Here is a 16,862-nt window from a genome sequence, read left to right as displayed (position 1 = left end):
ACAATCTCTTTGGGCCTCATGCCCCTATTGTTCGGTTTTCAGACACACACCTAGACTTCATGTTGGAAAGCCCCGTTAATAGAAGTTTCCCAACAGCAGGAGCTGCCTTCTATTTGACTCGGGCTCAACTTTCAACTCCCCAAGTCCCAAGCTGTACAACCGTGAAAAACCAAAAATTTCTCTGTATTGTGTTCCCACTCTAGGATCACACCTTTGGGAATAGCAAAATGAAACTCCAATAATTTCTGGCTTCATTATTACCATGTAGAAAAGAAAGCAAAGAGAGAGAAGTAGCTGCAGCAGAGGCTCTGAAAAATGAGTGTCTCTCTAACAGTAATGACCTTTAATCTTCTTGAGGATCAAGCAGAGGACAGTCCTAACTCATGGGACAAAAGGAAAGACATATGTATAAGTGTCATCACCAGTTATTCTCCGATGATTCTCTGTACCCAACAAGGTATGAAATTTAATGGGATTAATGTATTGAGTGGATCTTGAATCTTGATTGATTGTTCATATGGCATTTGTTGAAATGGTTGATCTGGGATTTTTTGTATTTGTCTTTTGGACATGGGTATTGTACACTTATTGTTATCGTTAGTGTTTCTATTCTCAGGTCATTGGCCAAGACTGGATTTTTCTAGTGTTCAAGTTCTTAAATGGTTTAATGCTTTTCAGTTCTTTTGTTAACTATGTACATAAATGTTTGGTTTTGCAACTTGACATGTTGTCTTTTGGTTTTAGGTGTAAAGTCACAGTTGGACTATCTTCAGCAGTGCTTGACAGGTGAAGTTTCTCACAAAGAGTTGAGGACTTGTGGGGTATATTGTTTTATGATGCAATGACCAAATTTCATCTTGCATTTCTTCTGCTCTATCTCTCCTTCATTGCTTAAATTAGTTGTCTACAGACAGGTTGACCTCATAGTTTATACTTGAATAGGGAGCCCTTTAATGACACGTAGGATGTTGAGATTCACACAAGTAGATATCAAAGAATAAATTTATTTTTTTTCCGTTAAGGAGAAGATCACTAATTGCGTCCAGGATTATAATGAAGATAATGGTCAGGTTTGCAATTGTTCATGTTGAAGGTTAAAGTGGACGAGACTGGCGTCTAAAAGAATAGGGAAGATTAAGGGTCATGTCTATATGCTGTGGGGAGGGCTTATAGTCCATCAATTGAATAGATGCAAAAGAATGTTGAATGCCATCCTTCAGTGTACTGAAATCTTTATGCTTTTCTGCTGTGTTTCTCACTTCTTGGATTTATGCTGCATATACGTGCTGATGCCAAAAGGCAAAGAAATTTCATTTCGAGATATAGTTGAAAATTTGATGATATCATAGTACTGACAAACTCTAAACATTAACCCATAAATGTTTTGAGAGCTAACCTACAGATTTTTAGCTGCATGATCTTTAGTTCCCTGGAAAAATTGTGGTGCTCAATGAGTTTGAACGACTCTTCATTCTGCAGCATCTAAATGAACTGAGGGATCATGGTAGCCAAATGAAAAGTTTTTCCCTTCTTTTGCTTTTAATTTATGGAAAAATATATTTATGCAACCTAACAAGAGACGATTTAGGACATCTTGAAAATAAGATTCTAATAAATTCTACTTTAAGGAATAGTTTTAGGATCTATGTATGTTTTAGTATGTATAGGAATTAAGTCTGTGGAAGGTAACAGCATTGCCTTCCTGGTCCTGAACTCCCTGAGATGCCCAAATTTTCGTTGCATTTTAGTGTAAGACAACTGAGTTGGTAGCTTTGCTTTTGCAACCATCTGATTCCTGGCAACCAGCATGGGCTAAACTTTTTCTTGACCTCTAACAGTGCTTTGATATATATATTGAGCATGCTTTGATTTTATTACCTGCGTGATTTGTTGCAAACATGCTAATGTGTTTTATAGATAAGACATCTTTAGTCTTTTATTTTGTCAGATCACAGCTACGAATTGGCTCTGTATGCATCGTGTTGCAATAAGCTTATTTCTAATTAATAAAAACTTGCAACTTGACATCTTATATTTCATAACGAGAGAATGCTTCATTTGATTTTTTTTTTCATATCAATGAGATAAAGACACCTGCACGGTGCAATAACTCAGTTTGGATCAGTAACATGTTATGCAGAATTCTAGCACTTATAATGCTTCAACTTTCATTTGAAAAGGTTACAACCAATTTGGAATTTCAAGGAAAGGATCTGAAGACACTTCAGACCAGTATTGCACCATCTTCTATGACAAGGAGAAGGTAAAACTTCTCTATATCTTAGCGTGACATGGCTGAGCTAATTACTCGTAGAAGGAATAAAACCTACTATAATCCCAGTGCTTTACGGAACACTGAACATACAAAGAACTCGACCTGTATTTTCATGTATTATGTTTCTGGATGAAGGTAGAGCTGTTAGAGGGTGGGACTTTTTGGTTGTCAGAGTCACCTTCGGTACCTGGAAGCATGTCTTGGGGTTCTATTGTTCCATGCATTGCAACATGGGCAATATCCTTTTACACATTATACTGTCTTCTCTATATCCATTTGTTTCAATGCTGCATCACAGACCATTTTACACTTGGCTTCCTTTACAAATTGTGTACACATTCCAACTGAAAGGCGTGGAACCACCTGGTTTTTCATTTGAAATAGTAAATACTTGCATGGATGAATTTAGTCCCCGGGCTCGTAGGCGAAGTGCTTTGCTGACATGGCAACATATTGCCTCTTTGCCTCCTAGCTTGCCTGTGGTATACTGTGGAGGATTTAATACACAAAAGGAATCAACCACTGGCCGTTTTCTTCTTGGAAGATCAAGGTATTGATTCAATTTTAGCCTGAAATTGAAATTTTACATTTTCTCTGAACTCTGCTGCTGATAACTTCAGTTTGTATTTAAGTCAATTATACTTGTAATTTTGCTTTGACAACTTGCCTTTTTCATTTGAAATTTTTTATTGCATACATCCTGGAAACAACCAGCATGAATATTATCGTATACGGTATTCCTCCTTGGAATCTTCTCAATTTTATGTGGGTACATTATTGGTTTACAAATATCCATTCCAAGCCTAGGACAGTTTCCTTTATGAAGAATTGTCATTCTGTTCAGTGCATCTAATGTCTCAAGATTTTTTCCAAAATCGAAACCAACAAAATGCAGCATAAAAATTTTAAAGTGCAACAAAATTGCACTTCCAAAGAAATTGATAGAATCTAAAGGGTGTATGCAAGGAGGATATTTTCTGTGTATAAATTTTGAATAAATAATGCCTCACTGAAGCTTCATGATCTGTGTTTCAAATGACAATATGGCTGTATTGTGCCAGAATAATGAGTGGGCTTCTGGTTTAATCAGGACTGGCTGGTCCAAGCTGGCAATTTGGACAATTTTTCTGTACAAATATTCCTTGACTTTTGCAAAGAAGATAAATCCGGAGTAACGGAATTGTGTTGAGTGAAAGTTCTGTCTTGACATCGTTTCTTTTGATAAGTTTAATCCCCTTTATCAAACATAGAGGGAACATTCCTTCTTTTTTTTTATTTGTTGCTACTTGATCCTTGAGAAATTCTATTTTTCTTCAATGAATTCATAGTGAAAAGGCTGGATGAAATGGCCTTGGACCCTGTGATTTCTGCTAAAATACTAAAACACACAGAGAAATGGACTGGAAATTGAAATCGTAGACCTCTTGTACATTGCTTTGAAATAGTTTCTTTACAATTTTTAGCACTGTAATCTAAGTGCGTTAACTTGGTATAGGTACAAACTTTGTGAGTCAAATTGCTTGCGACAGTCTTCGACTCTATGATAGGTCTCAGTATCAAAATAATGCTTCTCGATTATAAATTAGCATCATCAGTTCTCAAAAAAGTGCTTGTTACGTTACAGAGAGAAGGTTAACCCACTATGATTTTCTGTTCTTTTCGAGGTGGAAATATCATGCTCCATACCGCCCATTTTTGCATCTGCTTTGTTGGTCTAGGTGTTATTTTTTGTGTTTTATGATGGGATAAGAGGCAAGATAGGAACATAAAAGTATTATGTTTAAAAAGTTGGGTGTGAATCTGCATTTTCAGTCATGGTCAGACAATGAGTTGTCACCTGCTGCAACTCTACATATTGTCTGATTGGTTTCCTGGCATCAAGTGTCCTGCTTCCATTGCCCATAATCCTGTTAAATCATGTAGGAAGCAACCACTTGCACCAATAAAACCTCAGCTGAGTGGCTTTGTCATTCCCGAGTCAACCTTCACTCCCCCAAGCACAAGATAATGTTTTACAAATGGTGAATATGTAGCTAACTCATCCTGGTGGACCCCTACTCTCCAACTCCTAAATTTGTTTAAAGTAGTTTGTGTTCTGTATAGCTGCTAAGTTCTTTGAAACATTGTTTCTTTTACAGGGAGCATGGTGTTGTCGGTGATATGAGGGATACTTGGCCAAATGCTCGAGTAAGGAAAAATGTTTCCCTAATACGTACTTATCATGGATTCAAAGGTATCAACATGCTAGCTTTCGAAAGGCTAATCTGAGTCTGGTGTATTTTCCAGCCCTCAATCTTTATTTTGTTCTGTCAGGTGACAAGCAGGGAGCCGTTGAATTCCTTAAGCTGATCTTCAGAGCACTTTGCCTCTGCTGGGATCGCCAAACTCAGGATCTGCATGTCGACTGGATTCTTTTTAGAGGCAGATCTTTGACACCAGTCTCATGCGAAGTGATAAGTGACAATATTGATGGGCTTTATCCATCATCACACTACCCAATACACGCTGAGTTTATGCTCCCTCGCACTGTCAGATTAACTGATGCACCTACTCAAGATGGAAATTAAGTTGTTTTGTGATTGCTGTTGTTAAAGGATGGATGCTAAAGTATTTGCTTCAGTTCCCTTAATTGTGGAAGTATTCATTCTTCGAAATTGCACGAATCTTGGATGCTAACCCCAGAATTTTTTTGGTTGGCTGCCCCGCCGGGCACCGGGGGGTGGGGGAGGAGCGGGGCGGGGCGTTGGCGGGATTTAGACGTTACGTGATAATTGGGTGGTGAAGCGGAATTTTCTTTTCTTAATTCCTTGTTTCTCCATGCAGTATGAATAGCTAAGGATATTATAACTAGTTCGTTATCGAAGCATCGGCTGCAAATCTAAGATTGCAGACAAATTGGAAAACTAAGTACAAGATGATCATCATGATATCAGAGTTGGGCCTCAAGTTTTGTTCATCAACTTATTCATAGTTCCATTTGCAACTTAGTTGGGACATTCATAGGAACTAAGGGAGTCGAAAATCCTGTTGCACAATAGGTACAGAACACTCGATCTTTAGTAACCGGTGCAATGCCTCTTGGTGTGCAATGAGAAGTTTAATTTGGGGCTTGCGGATGCGGATGAAAACTATAAAGTGAGTTCTTTATGTGAAACGAATAATCCTATGCAACTAGAGCCCATCGTGCACCTGGTGCGAGGCAGCGTGCACCAGAACACCCATGCCCAAGCGAATCTAGGGTTAATGCAAATTAACAAATTTGACGACTTCATGAATATAACTTAAAGCGTCCCACCATAGATTTGATCCCGAAAAATTTGAGCTATTAGGGCATTGTTCGCTTGCATCGCGTACCGATAAATTCTTAACTATGTTTCTTAAGTTCGTTTCGATCCATTTTAGAGAGGTTCTCACCAATATCAAGTCGTATGTAAGAGGAGGTGTTAAGACATTACTAATTGATTTTGAAAAAAAACAAGTCGGGGGTTATTTATCGTTATTCTAGATCACTAATTTTACACAAACTATTCTCAAATTCTACCATCACATCTGCTCAACTAGTCTTGTTGACAAACTGACGATATACAAACGGTGGAAATTTGTGAAGAACTAGGCAAAACAGGCAAAGTCCTTTTGAGAGGTAAAGTCTGCGGTGCTGGGCTGTAGACTATCGGGTGACTGCATGCCCCAGGGATCTGTGTTGAATTAATTTGGCTAATTGTAGAGATAAAGTGCATATAAAATCTCAGTTCTTCAAATTAAGGGCTGGATTTTCACCGTGGAACGGAACCCACGTTTGGTGAATAATTCCATTCCTTATGACTTAAATAATGCGCAGCATAGAAAAAAAAATTATGGAATATACGGCTTTACTAAGCTGGCACTTTAGCTTGCACGGATTATAAAGACTAATTAATTAGCTCATTAATTGCATGGGAAATTTTAATGATACTAAGTATGACCAATTTCCCAAATGATAGGGATGTGTAAACAAGATGAGGAGGACCTTCTAACGTTCCATTATTTGTTTTAATATTCCATCCACATAAAATGTGCAATTTCACTTCTTGAATATGTTCTGCGTTGGTTGAAACGTGAATCAAATTAACCGCTCTTCCCCTGCCCCTTTTCCGCTTCATAAATTCCATCTCTCCCTGTTTAAAAAAAAATTAAAATTGACCACTACTCCTTTCAAAAACAAAAATTTCCTTTGATCATTCGATGGACTTTGGCTTTCTTCAATCATATATAGCAAGGAAAATGATAGAAATAAAATAGACAGAGAAATGAAATAACTATATAGCATTTCTTGGGGGAGAGAGTTTAAGTGAACACCAAAGGACAAGGTGTCCTGATGAGGGAAGAAAATAAGAAAAATAAAAAAGAGGAACTACACAAGAGCTGGGTTGTCCAAATCAAGGGTAGGTCAAAATTATAAGCCAAGCAAGCTCGAAGTTTTGTAGCTTTTAATATACTTGACTTGATTAATTTGTTGGATTATAATAATTAAGCAAGAACTGCCGCTTTGACCTCGTCATTCATTTCATATCTCGTATATATGGAAAATCTGTGATTTGTTACTCTTTTAAATTCACAACCGGGCACAGTCCTACTTCGGATTATGCCTAAATCTAGTCTACTTTTATTGGAAGTCAATGTTGTTGCAAATCATGGAAAAAAATATTTGGCACTTGTTAAAAAAAAATGAATAAATTTTATATGTACTAACAGTGTATACACTATCACTGTTAAATTCATGATACATGTGTAAAAGTTGGATTTCAAATTTAAATTTTGCATATCTATCATTTATCCAAGATTGACAGTGTATATATTATCAATGTACGAGAGATTAATAGAAAAAAATAAATTTGGTTTATTATCAATTCATCACAAACCACATAGGACAAAAATTGAGTCACAGGCGCACAGAACGAAGTGTGTTTGGATTGTAAGTTATTTGTCCAAATATATTTGCTTACATCACCATTACAATTTCCAATACACCTTTTTATCTTCTCAATTACCTTTTTATCTCACATACTCCCTCCCTTTTTTTATAACTGACGTTTAAGAAATTTGCTCTTAAGTACTTTTATCTGTCGTTTTATCTGTCGTTTTACTATCCCCATGCAGCATTAATTATTTTTTCACAATTTTACCCTTTTATCTCTCTTTTCCAATACAGGGTTCTTAATTACTACTCCTAGTTAGTTTGCATTGCTTTTGGCCTAGTAAAACAGCACCATTTAGTACTCTAGTGAGAGAAAATATGGGTGAATTGGACAATTAATGAGGGTACAAAAGGAAAGTAGTGTATAGATTTAAACAATGAAAAACTTTTCTTAATTGGTGTGTAAAACCTTAAACGTCAGTTATAAAAAAAGGGAGGGAGTACATCACATCACAAAAAGTGCTACAGTAAAAATATCTCAAATAACTTACAATCCAAACACACTAGTGCTAATCATGCGCGATTGGCTCATAACATTTCAGTTGCCCAACTACTTCAAGAGTTTACCACAACAGCAAGTCAAAGTCAAGGACCATTTTAGATTGTAAACTTTCTTTTCGCCTAAGGTTTGTTTGATAGTTTAATTCAACACTTAAATTTAATGAATTCAAATCTTAATATGTTCAAATATATTTGATAACCAAAAATTGAATATTTGAATTAATTAAGTGACACCGAATTTTCTAAAAAAAACCTACTTTCAAAAATAAGTGATAAGTTATTCACTTATCATTTAATGTGATATACGTTCAAATATATTAGATATAATATTTAACAATTCAATAACTTAATGAATTTAAACTTCAGATTTCAAATTTCAGTTTTCAGATTTAAGTTTTATCAAACGTATCGTGAAACTAGGCCGAATTGAAATCAAGCTGATGGTAAATTTAACAATCTAATGAATTATATTGTACAAATCCATCATCAAACCATGCTAAAACTACAACGGAATCATGTATATTCCTATTCGTTCTTTCTCATTTTTGTTTAGCATTTTAATTATATCTTGTTCGATACAAGTAAAATAGCATCTAGGGAGGAAGGGTTGAATTGAATGGTAAAATAAATGATATTGTAGGTATAAGATTGGAATTCAAAACTTTCTACTTAAAAAAAAAAAAACAAAAAAGCTTCTTCCAACTGTTTATGCCTTGTATTGACTAGCAAGATTGCATTCACTTATTTATTTTTTTATTTTTTTCTGTCTTTTTTTTTCCTTGTTCTTGTCATCAAACCATAAAAGTAAGAACATAGATGACCAAAGTCAACTACATTGTTGCAGATTGCTAAGCAGAGAAAGCCTGTGTAATAATGAAACTAGTAACTCCACGTGTTTGTTTTAAGGTTTTGATCAAGTGCCTTAGTATGCTTTTGTTACTAAAACCTCATGATTAGTCTATTTAATTACTTGATGATAATAAGGGGTGTAATTAAGTTTTATACCAGAAAAAAAAAAACGAAAGATATAAAGGTCAACAAATTAACAAAGTTTGGGTGAGTTGAGCGAGAGAGGTCTCAAATTTCCTATACCACTAACTTCAAGCTTCAAGTTTTTTCAGCATGTTAATGCAAAAAATTGGACTAATCAAAGGGCAAATGTGCAAATAGAACTTTCACCGACGGCGCGAAGCTTCGAAATCTAAAACACTTTGACCGCGACATTAAGCAACACTTCAGAAATGGAAAAACAAGTCCCGTTCAGATTGAGAGTTTTCACATAAATATTTTTTTAATCACTTTTTATCTCATATCACACCATTATAATATATTTTTCTATAAAAATTTAAAAAATCTGTAATTCAATGGAAGTCGAAGTTTTATGGATTTTTTTTTTCTATTTTTTCATCTTTTATACATTCAAGAATTTAGATCTAAGGTTTTGTTTGGATTGCATTTTTTTGAATTTTTTGTAAAAAAATTACTATAATAATTTGATATATATAAAGTAAAAAGATGATTGAAAAATGTGTCCAACAGTTGTTGCTGTCCAAACAAAACAAAAGCATGATGAACTTCACTTGGTGTTATGAGTATGAATTTGACTAGATGTTATGCCTTAGACTCATGTCAATCATTTTAGTTGCAGTAATAAATATAATACTAAAACTAATGGAAAAACATGATTGTATTAACTATATTAACTCACACTTCTCAATGTGTGATTCTCAATGTGTGAAAGTAGAAGCAAATCTATCTTTATGGGATGAACAGAGTATAATAATAATTAAATACATGATCATTCCACTAATTTAAAGAAAGAATTTCCAATGTAATATTTGTTTACATTGGAAAGTGAAGGATGTTAGTTATTGTTCTCTTAAGAAATTTGAAATTTTTCTTGTTCTTTCTTATACATTTTTTTTTTGTATTTTGTAATAATAAATTTTGCAGGATCTTGAAAGAAAATGGTTAAATGGACGGAAGGATCTTAAGAATTGACACTAATTTTCGCTAATTTCCCATTTTGTTTCAAAAATTTTTTTTATGACTAAATATAAACTTTTATTTTCCTTTTACTTCAACAACTTTCCATTTATTCAAACATGCGAAAAAAAAAGAAGAAAATCTTAAACTGTTACCAAAACCGAGAAAGAAAAATCTTACTTCATTAATTACCATTCAGTCTTCGTCAACCCCATTTAGGTCCAATCTCAACTATTCACCCCACGACTTCTCCCTCAATCCAACGGTCCTCAATGCCCACAGCAATTATTTTTTTAAAAATTACTAATGATAGTTTAATTAGCCTTGAATCCAACTCCCCACATATCCATCTTCCTCCCCAGTCGTTTTTTCTTGAGTGCTGCAGGCTGTTCCTTGTTCTTCCCGTTTCCTCCCACTATATTATTAATACCCAAAATTAAGTTTAAATTCCCCCCCCCCCACCATTTTCCTCTCTCTCTCACACACTCACGCAGTAATTTCATTAGATTCGCGGAATAAATTAAAAAAGAGGAAATTATACATACGCATATTTATATAGAGGAGTGTGTGGATCTAGATCTTAGTGGAAGAGACTGAATTAGACAGAGAAAGAGGAGAAAGAGGAGAAGAGAGAGAGAGAGAGATAGAGAGAGATGGAGGTCGCAAGGCCTCAGCTAATTCACCGATGGATCTCGGTTTCGGTCGTTCTCATCGGTCTGTTCTTCGCCACCGCTCATTGTTTTTACCTCCCCGGTGTTGCTCCGCAAGATTTCATCAAGGTAATTAGATCTTCTTGATGTTTTAATTGGACTATATTGATTTAATTTTTTTGGAAATAAAAGTGAGAAGTTGTTTGTTGTAGTATTGGATCTTGTTTGATTTTATGAGTTTTGTGCCATTTTAACTGTTTTATAGCTTGTTTTGGTCAGATCTGGGTTAATAATTGTCAAATTTTACTTGATTCTAGTTACGTGTGTTGATGTTCTGTAAATCCAGGTTTAAGTTGAGCTTTTGAAGTGTGCTACTGTTTAGGAAATGTGGTGCAGTTAGTTATGTCAATGGAGGAAATGATGCATTTTTATGGAAATAAAGTTTTCCTATTTCAAGAATAGTAATTTGTACGATTTTTTTTTCCTGGAATCATTGTTGTTCTAGAAGTTTGGAAGTTTTGTGTTGATAAGTTTAATACCAATTAGCAGAGATGAAGAAGATATAGTGAATGCGAATGGTAGTATTGTTTAAACGAGCAGAAATTAGGATTTGGTATTCGTTCCTTGGCGATGTTTTAAGTTCATTTTTAATTTTTCGCGCATCAACGAGGAGCGTCTGTGCATTCTTTTAAATTACTTGGTTTTTTTTATGATGTAGAAATTGGAATATCAAGAAATATCTACTAATAATAGCTGTTTGAGTGATCAATTCACTCTATTCAGCTTACTTTAATACTAAATGATATGACTAGACATTTTCTTCTTATTTGAAACATGTCTGGTGTTTTTTGTCTGAAATATGATGAGATAATGATGCAGCTAATTTTCATAGTGAAGTGAAGTTGAGCTGCTATTGATGTAACAAGTTGCTTTGTTGTACCTCGAACATTTTGAGAACTCACATGAGGGAACAACAGTTTGTCGAGCTTAGAATCACGATTTGGCATTAAGGCTTGTTGGGATTGTCGGTTTATATCTGGATCTTTCCCGATGCTGGTCCACTTGAATTATACTAAGCATAGAAATGTTTATTAATTAGTATGTGGTGCAGTAATCAAATGCTTAGCGCTTGTGCATTATCAGTTTTAAGGGAATCAACTTGCACATTCTTTTGTTTTCAGTGTCTTCTTGTTGGTAGCATATGCTTTTATAGGAAAGATAAAAGATATCTATCGTCTTCATGCTTCTACCCTTCAGTGACTTGGACTATGTTGCTTGTGTACTCTATTTGTTGGTTTGCATGTTTTTAGGAGAATCTACATGCACTCAATGATGTTAGTATTCACTGTCTGTTTACTTGGACATGGGAATGCGTTCAAATTGTGAACTCTGGATCTTGTTTTACAACTGTGAATATAATGTGAACGGAGGAGTTATGTTTGTAGGCTTTTGCATTGGTCTTCAATATGAACAATTTGCATTTGTATTTCAGCAAGATCCATGGAGAACATTTATCTTATAAATGAGAGTTTGGATTCCTCCCTTCCTTGGTTTCCTATTTTGTAGAACATAGAATAGTATGGAAACCAGGGATAATCCACCATAAAAACCATTTCAGTAGAACTAAATAAGACCTAAATACTGATGTTCAAAATGCCAATGCCATAACTAATTTTTTTCCATGTTCCTTCTTTTCTTTGATAATTGATTTGCTAATTTTTTTTCTCTTCTGGTTTCAGGGAGATGAGTTGAAAGTCAAAGTGAACAAGTTGACATCCACAAAGACACAACTTCCTTATTCTTTCTATTCCATTCCATATTGTGCTCCAAAAACCATTGTGGACAGTGCAGAGAATCTTGGAGAAGTACTTCGTGGTGATCGTATTGAAAACTCCCCTTATGTGGTTAGTTTTTGTGCTCATAATCCACCTTTGGCATTTCTCAATTTTGTATTATCATGTACTTCCTGTATCCTAAAACTGATCTGTAAATGTTTTTTGTAGTTCCGTATGCGGGAGCCACAAATGTGCAATATTGTATGTCGTATTGTACTTAATGCAAAAACTGCAAAAGAATTCAAGGAGAAGATTGATGATGAGTATCGGGTGAACATGTGAGACAAGTTTTTCAATACTGTCTTTCTTTCCCTTAATTTCTCTTTCTTTCCGGTTCTCTATGAAATTTGTTATCCTCACAAAATGTGATTCATTTCTTACATTCTGCTGCATTGTACAGGATATTAGATAATCTACCTCTTGTTCAGCCCATAAAGAGGACCGAACAAGACCCTATAGTCTATCAACATGGTTTTTATGTTGGTCTTAAAGGATTATATGCTGGAGTAAGACAGTTCCAGTTTGCTTTCATTGTTTAAGTTGTTTGCTTGCAACGTATGAAGTTGTGGAGTGAATGGAGATTTTAACCTTTTGCTTCATCTTCTCTAATTCGTGACAGAGCAAAGAGGAAAAGCAATTTATCAACAACCATTTATCATTCACAGTAAAGTATCACAAGGATGCACAAAGTGATGCTGCAAGGATTGTAGGATTTGAAGTTAGACCTTTTAGGTATTGTATTATAATCAGGATCAAATTTTGATGGGAAGTTAATGCATTGCATGTCATAATGTTGGTTATTCTTTGTTGATCAGTGTGAAACATGACTATGATGGTGGATGGAACGATAATGTTCGATTATCAACTTGTGATCCCCATGCAAAACGTACTGTAACTAGTGCAGACCCTCCTCAAGAGGTTGATGATAAGAAGGAAATCATTTTCACATATGATGTCGAGTTTCAGGTGGATTAGTTACTATGTGAAATTTTAGTTGTTCAATCTTGAATTTAGCTGTTAATTATATTTCTTTATTTGATGAATTTGCAGGAGAGTGATGTTAAGTGGGCATCTAGGTGGGATACTTATCTTCTGATGGCTGATGATCAAATTCATTGGTTCTCTATAGTTAATTCTTTGATGATTGTTCTTTTCCTATCTGGCATGGTTGCCATGATTATGTTGCGGACACTGTACCGTGACATTTCAAAGTACAACCAATTGGAGACCCAGGAAGAAGCTCAGGAAGAGACTGGGTGGAAGCTGGTTCATGGGGATGTTTTCAGACCTCCCACGAACTCGGATATGCTTTGCGTTTATGTGGGGACAGGTGTTCAGTTCTTTGGAATGACATTAGTTACCATGATTTTTGCCTTACTTGGGTTCCTCTCCCCTTCAAACCGGGGTGGCTTGATGACAGCTATGCTTCTTCTCTGGGTCTTCATGGGCATCTTTGCTGGATATGCATCTACCCGTCTTTACAAGATGTTCAAAGGGACAGAGTGGAAGAGAGTTGCTCTTCGTACCTCATTCATGTTCCCTGGAATTGTCTTCGTCATTTTCTTTGTGTTGAATGCTTTAATTTGGGGCGAGAAGTCCTCTGGGGCGGTGCCGTTTGGAACCATGTTTGCTTTAGTAGTATTGTGGTTTGGCATCTCAGTCCCACTCGTCTTTGTGGGTAGTTATGTAGGGTTTAAGAAACCAGCTATTGAGGATCCAGTGAAGACAAACAAGATCCCAAGGCAAATTCCGGAGCAGGCTTGGTACATGAACCCGGTCTTCTCCGTCTTGATTGGAGGCATACTTCCATTTGGTGCCGTATTCATTGAGCTTTTTTTCATCCTCACCTCAATCTGGTTGCATCAATTTTACTACATTTTTGGCTTTCTCTTCCTCGTATTCGTCATTCTAATTGTCACCTGTGCTGAGATCACAATCGTGCTCTGCTATTTCCAGCTGTGTAGTGAGGATTATCTATGGTGGTGGAGATCGTACCTGACTTCAGGGTCATCAGCTCTCTATCTATTCCTATATGCAGCATTCTACTTCTTCACAAAGCTGGAAATCACGAAGCCAGTGTCCGGTATATTGTACTTTGGGTACATGCTGATTGCCTCGTATGCCTTCTTCGTACTGACTGGTACAATTGGCTTCTATGCCTGTTTCTGGTTCACAAGGCTCATCTACTCATCTGTGAAGATCGACTAAGAAAGAAAGATCAGGAATGTCTAGGAAAATGGTTTATACTTCATTAAAAGACTGAATCATCAGGCTGGTTTTGAACTGTAAGCTAGCAAATGCTACCACGATTACTTTTTGGTTTGAGTTTCAAATCATTAATTATAGAATGTTGCTGTGACCTCAATACCGGTCATTTTGGGTTTGACCATCCTTTTTGCTCGTCTGATTTTAGTTTTCTTTTCTATTGGTGCAAGAAAAGTTTCTAGAGAAATTTCCGGCGAGATACTGCCTATTTCGATAAATTGACTTATTTGTTGTACGTATACTCTTAATGCATAGTGTTACCGTGTGGGGCAGTTGTCACTTTTGCATACTAGTTTGACAGGAAAATTTAATTGATTAAAAGTGTTGTATTAATATCAATCTTCTCATTCAACAAATTATGTAAAAGACTTTTTTAGTTTTTTCAATAAAATTAATTGTACGTCTCCGGGAGAATATTCTCATTCAATAATTTATTGAAGAAGTTAAAAGGCGAAAAACTCTTCATCACTATGCCGATTAATTTGCCTGTCTAGTATCTTATTATTTAACAAAAGAATTTAATAGTCCATTTAATAACTTAATTATATTTAATGACCAATAATCTAATCGAAGTACATTGCTCATGTTTGATAACATTTTAAGTGTGGACTTGGAATACAAATTACAAACTATACTCCTTCCTGTCCTCTGATTAATTCAATAATAAAGTTTAAAAAAATTAAGATACAAATATACAATGTACAGGGTTATATTGGTTTCTTTTCCTTCTATGTTTCGTGCTGCAAAACTTCCTCGCCCTTGATCATATAATCTAAAGTGCATTAAAGATTTGGACCTAACTGTGTGGATTCAAAATCACTATACAATATATTCCGTTCGTCCCATTATTAATGTCATGTTTTCACTTTATTTATGTCTCAAAATAAAATCACCATTTCAAATTTAACACATACTTTTCAATCTTACCATTTGAAAAAGCAACTTTTTAGAATTCTAATACATATTTAACAAGGAAATATTTTAAATTCGAAGGATAAATATGTAAATTCACTAGTGCCACATTATCTAAACATAATGATTACTATATCTCCATAAAAAGTTAGATTCCCAAAAAATGATTCTAATATTGGGATGGAGGGGGTAGCAAATCATAATCAGTTGGTTCAGTTGATAAGAACGAATCACTTATTCACAAAACAGTCATTTGCTTGAATCTTGTTGCAGATGTGAGATCTACAGGAATTCTTGTAAACAACTTATGATCTCAAAGACATACCCTAATACATGGTGGTGACTGCAATCGAACCCTACCAACCATTTTTTTGACCGAAAAAGAATCATGATCATAGGGCACTCAAATAACTCAATCACAATTGAGTATGATATAGATATTACAATCAAGTGTCTGTCTGATTATGTTTTTACACAGCTATAAGAAACCTGAATCTTAGAGTGCAGATTGAATTGGACATATTTGACGTCATTAATTCTTATTCCCGTCTGGATAATATTCAACTTAAGAAAGTCTTGTTGCTTGCCTCTAACAATCTAAAGTTGTTTCTGTTCTCCAAAATATTTCTTCTATTAAGTTGGCAGTCCCTTTTTAGTGATATGGTTTCCTTTCTCCAGCTTATTTCTAAACATGGATTACTTTGTTGATTTCTAATTGCAACTAAATATTGTATACATTTCCCGATGTAATATATAATTCCTGAATTTTTTGGTTTAACTTTTTTTGGAATTCTTTTCCTTCCAGAATGCTAATAAGTAGCAGATTTGGAGTATCCATCAACAAATAGTATTTGAAATCTAACATATCCCTCATTCTTACACAAGTTCTTGCGCTTGAGACTGGAACTAGTCACAATATCATCTACCATCTACCTGCGCTGTTCTAGATGAAACAACTGATCGTTGGTGTTCTTCATCTACTATCTACCTGCGGTGTTCTAGATGAAACAGCTGATTGTCGGTGTTCTAGATGAAGCAGCTGATTGTCCAGATGTCTAGTAGTTTGTATAACTCATGGACTTTAAAATGGTTCATGGAGATTTGATTTGGGTGCAAGAAACAGTTTTATATATCGGTTCAAATGAAGAAGAACAATAAAAATAGTGTAGCAAGCATCCGCCTCTCCCTCTCGAGTCTCGACGTATTTGTGGGTGAAGACTGGAGACTCTTCATGTTTCATGTTCTTCCTGCAAAACGCAGCAGAAATAGTGAAGGCATGATTCGCCCATTGTTTCATTCATATGCACGCCTGTTTGCCTCCTCTTACTTAAGGTAACCATTCCAAAGTAGTCATCGGATACCTATATATATATGTGTGTGTGTGTGTGTGTGTAAAGTTTTGGTGCATATCCAGGGAGTTTTGATTGATTTTGCTGGATCAGAGGGAACAACAGTTGTATTGGTTTCTACAAGACAAATGAAAT

The 16,862-nt window shown here is 35.3% G+C and overlaps 2 protein-coding genes across 2 annotated transcripts; both read left to right on the top strand.

The window, feature by feature from the left end:
- Nucleotides 1-59: 59 nt before the first annotated feature.
- Nucleotides 60-4,951, top strand: LOC113775215. Its single transcript, XM_027319992.1, has 7 exons — nt 60-457; nt 745-786; nt 2,181-2,263; nt 2,411-2,512; nt 2,611-2,825; nt 4,414-4,508; nt 4,589-4,951. Exons 1-7 carry the CDS (start codon nt 316-318, stop codon nt 4,840-4,842), a joined length of 933 nt encoding a protein of 310 aa, XP_027175793.1. The 5' UTR covers nt 60-315; the 3' UTR covers nt 4,843-4,951.
- A 5,129-nt stretch (nt 4,952-10,080) lies between these two features.
- On the top strand, nt 10,081-14,701 carry LOC113775475 (transmembrane 9 superfamily member 9-like). The gene is made up of 7 exons (XM_027320375.1): nt 10,081-10,495; nt 12,106-12,270; nt 12,370-12,479; nt 12,602-12,707; nt 12,821-12,933; nt 13,017-13,167; nt 13,252-14,701. Exons 1-7 carry the CDS (start codon nt 10,370-10,372, stop codon nt 14,407-14,409), a joined length of 1,929 nt encoding a protein of 642 aa, XP_027176176.1. The 5' UTR covers nt 10,081-10,369; the 3' UTR covers nt 14,410-14,701.
- Nucleotides 14,702-16,862: the final 2,161 nt, after the last annotated feature.

This window comes from Coffea eugenioides, chromosome 6, assembly GCF_003713205.1.
Source record: "Coffea eugenioides isolate CCC68of chromosome 6, Ceug_1.0, whole genome shotgun sequence".
Taxonomy (NCBI): domain Eukaryota; kingdom Viridiplantae; phylum Streptophyta; class Magnoliopsida; order Gentianales; family Rubiaceae; genus Coffea; species Coffea eugenioides.
Note: the sequence above shows the minus strand (reverse complement) of the source record. Positions and strands in the feature narration are given on the sequence as shown.

Bases quoted from the DNA above. Each gene is read 5' to 3' on its own strand.
- LOC113775215 (XM_027319992.1), top strand. From the start codon at position 316: ATGAGTGTCTCTCTAACAGTAATGACCTTTAATCTTCTTGAGGATCAA. The intron at 2,264-2,410 runs GTAAAACTTCTC...TTCTGGATGAAG, and splicing joins TCTTCTATGACAAGGAGAAG to GTAGAGCTGTTAGAGGGTGG. The intron at 2,513-2,610 runs ATATCCTTTTAC...CAAATTGTGTAC, and splicing joins CATGCATTGCAACATGGGCA to ACATTCCAACTGAAAGGCGT.
- LOC113775475 (XM_027320375.1), top strand. From the start codon at position 10,370: ATGGAGGTCGCAAGGCCTCAGCTAATTCACCGATGGATCTCGGTTTCG. The intron at 12,480-12,601 runs GTGAGACAAGTT...TGCATTGTACAG, and splicing joins GATGAGTATCGGGTGAACAT to GATATTAGATAATCTACCTC. The intron at 12,934-13,016 runs GTATTGTATTAT...TTTGTTGATCAG, and splicing joins TTTGAAGTTAGACCTTTTAG to TGTGAAACATGACTATGATG.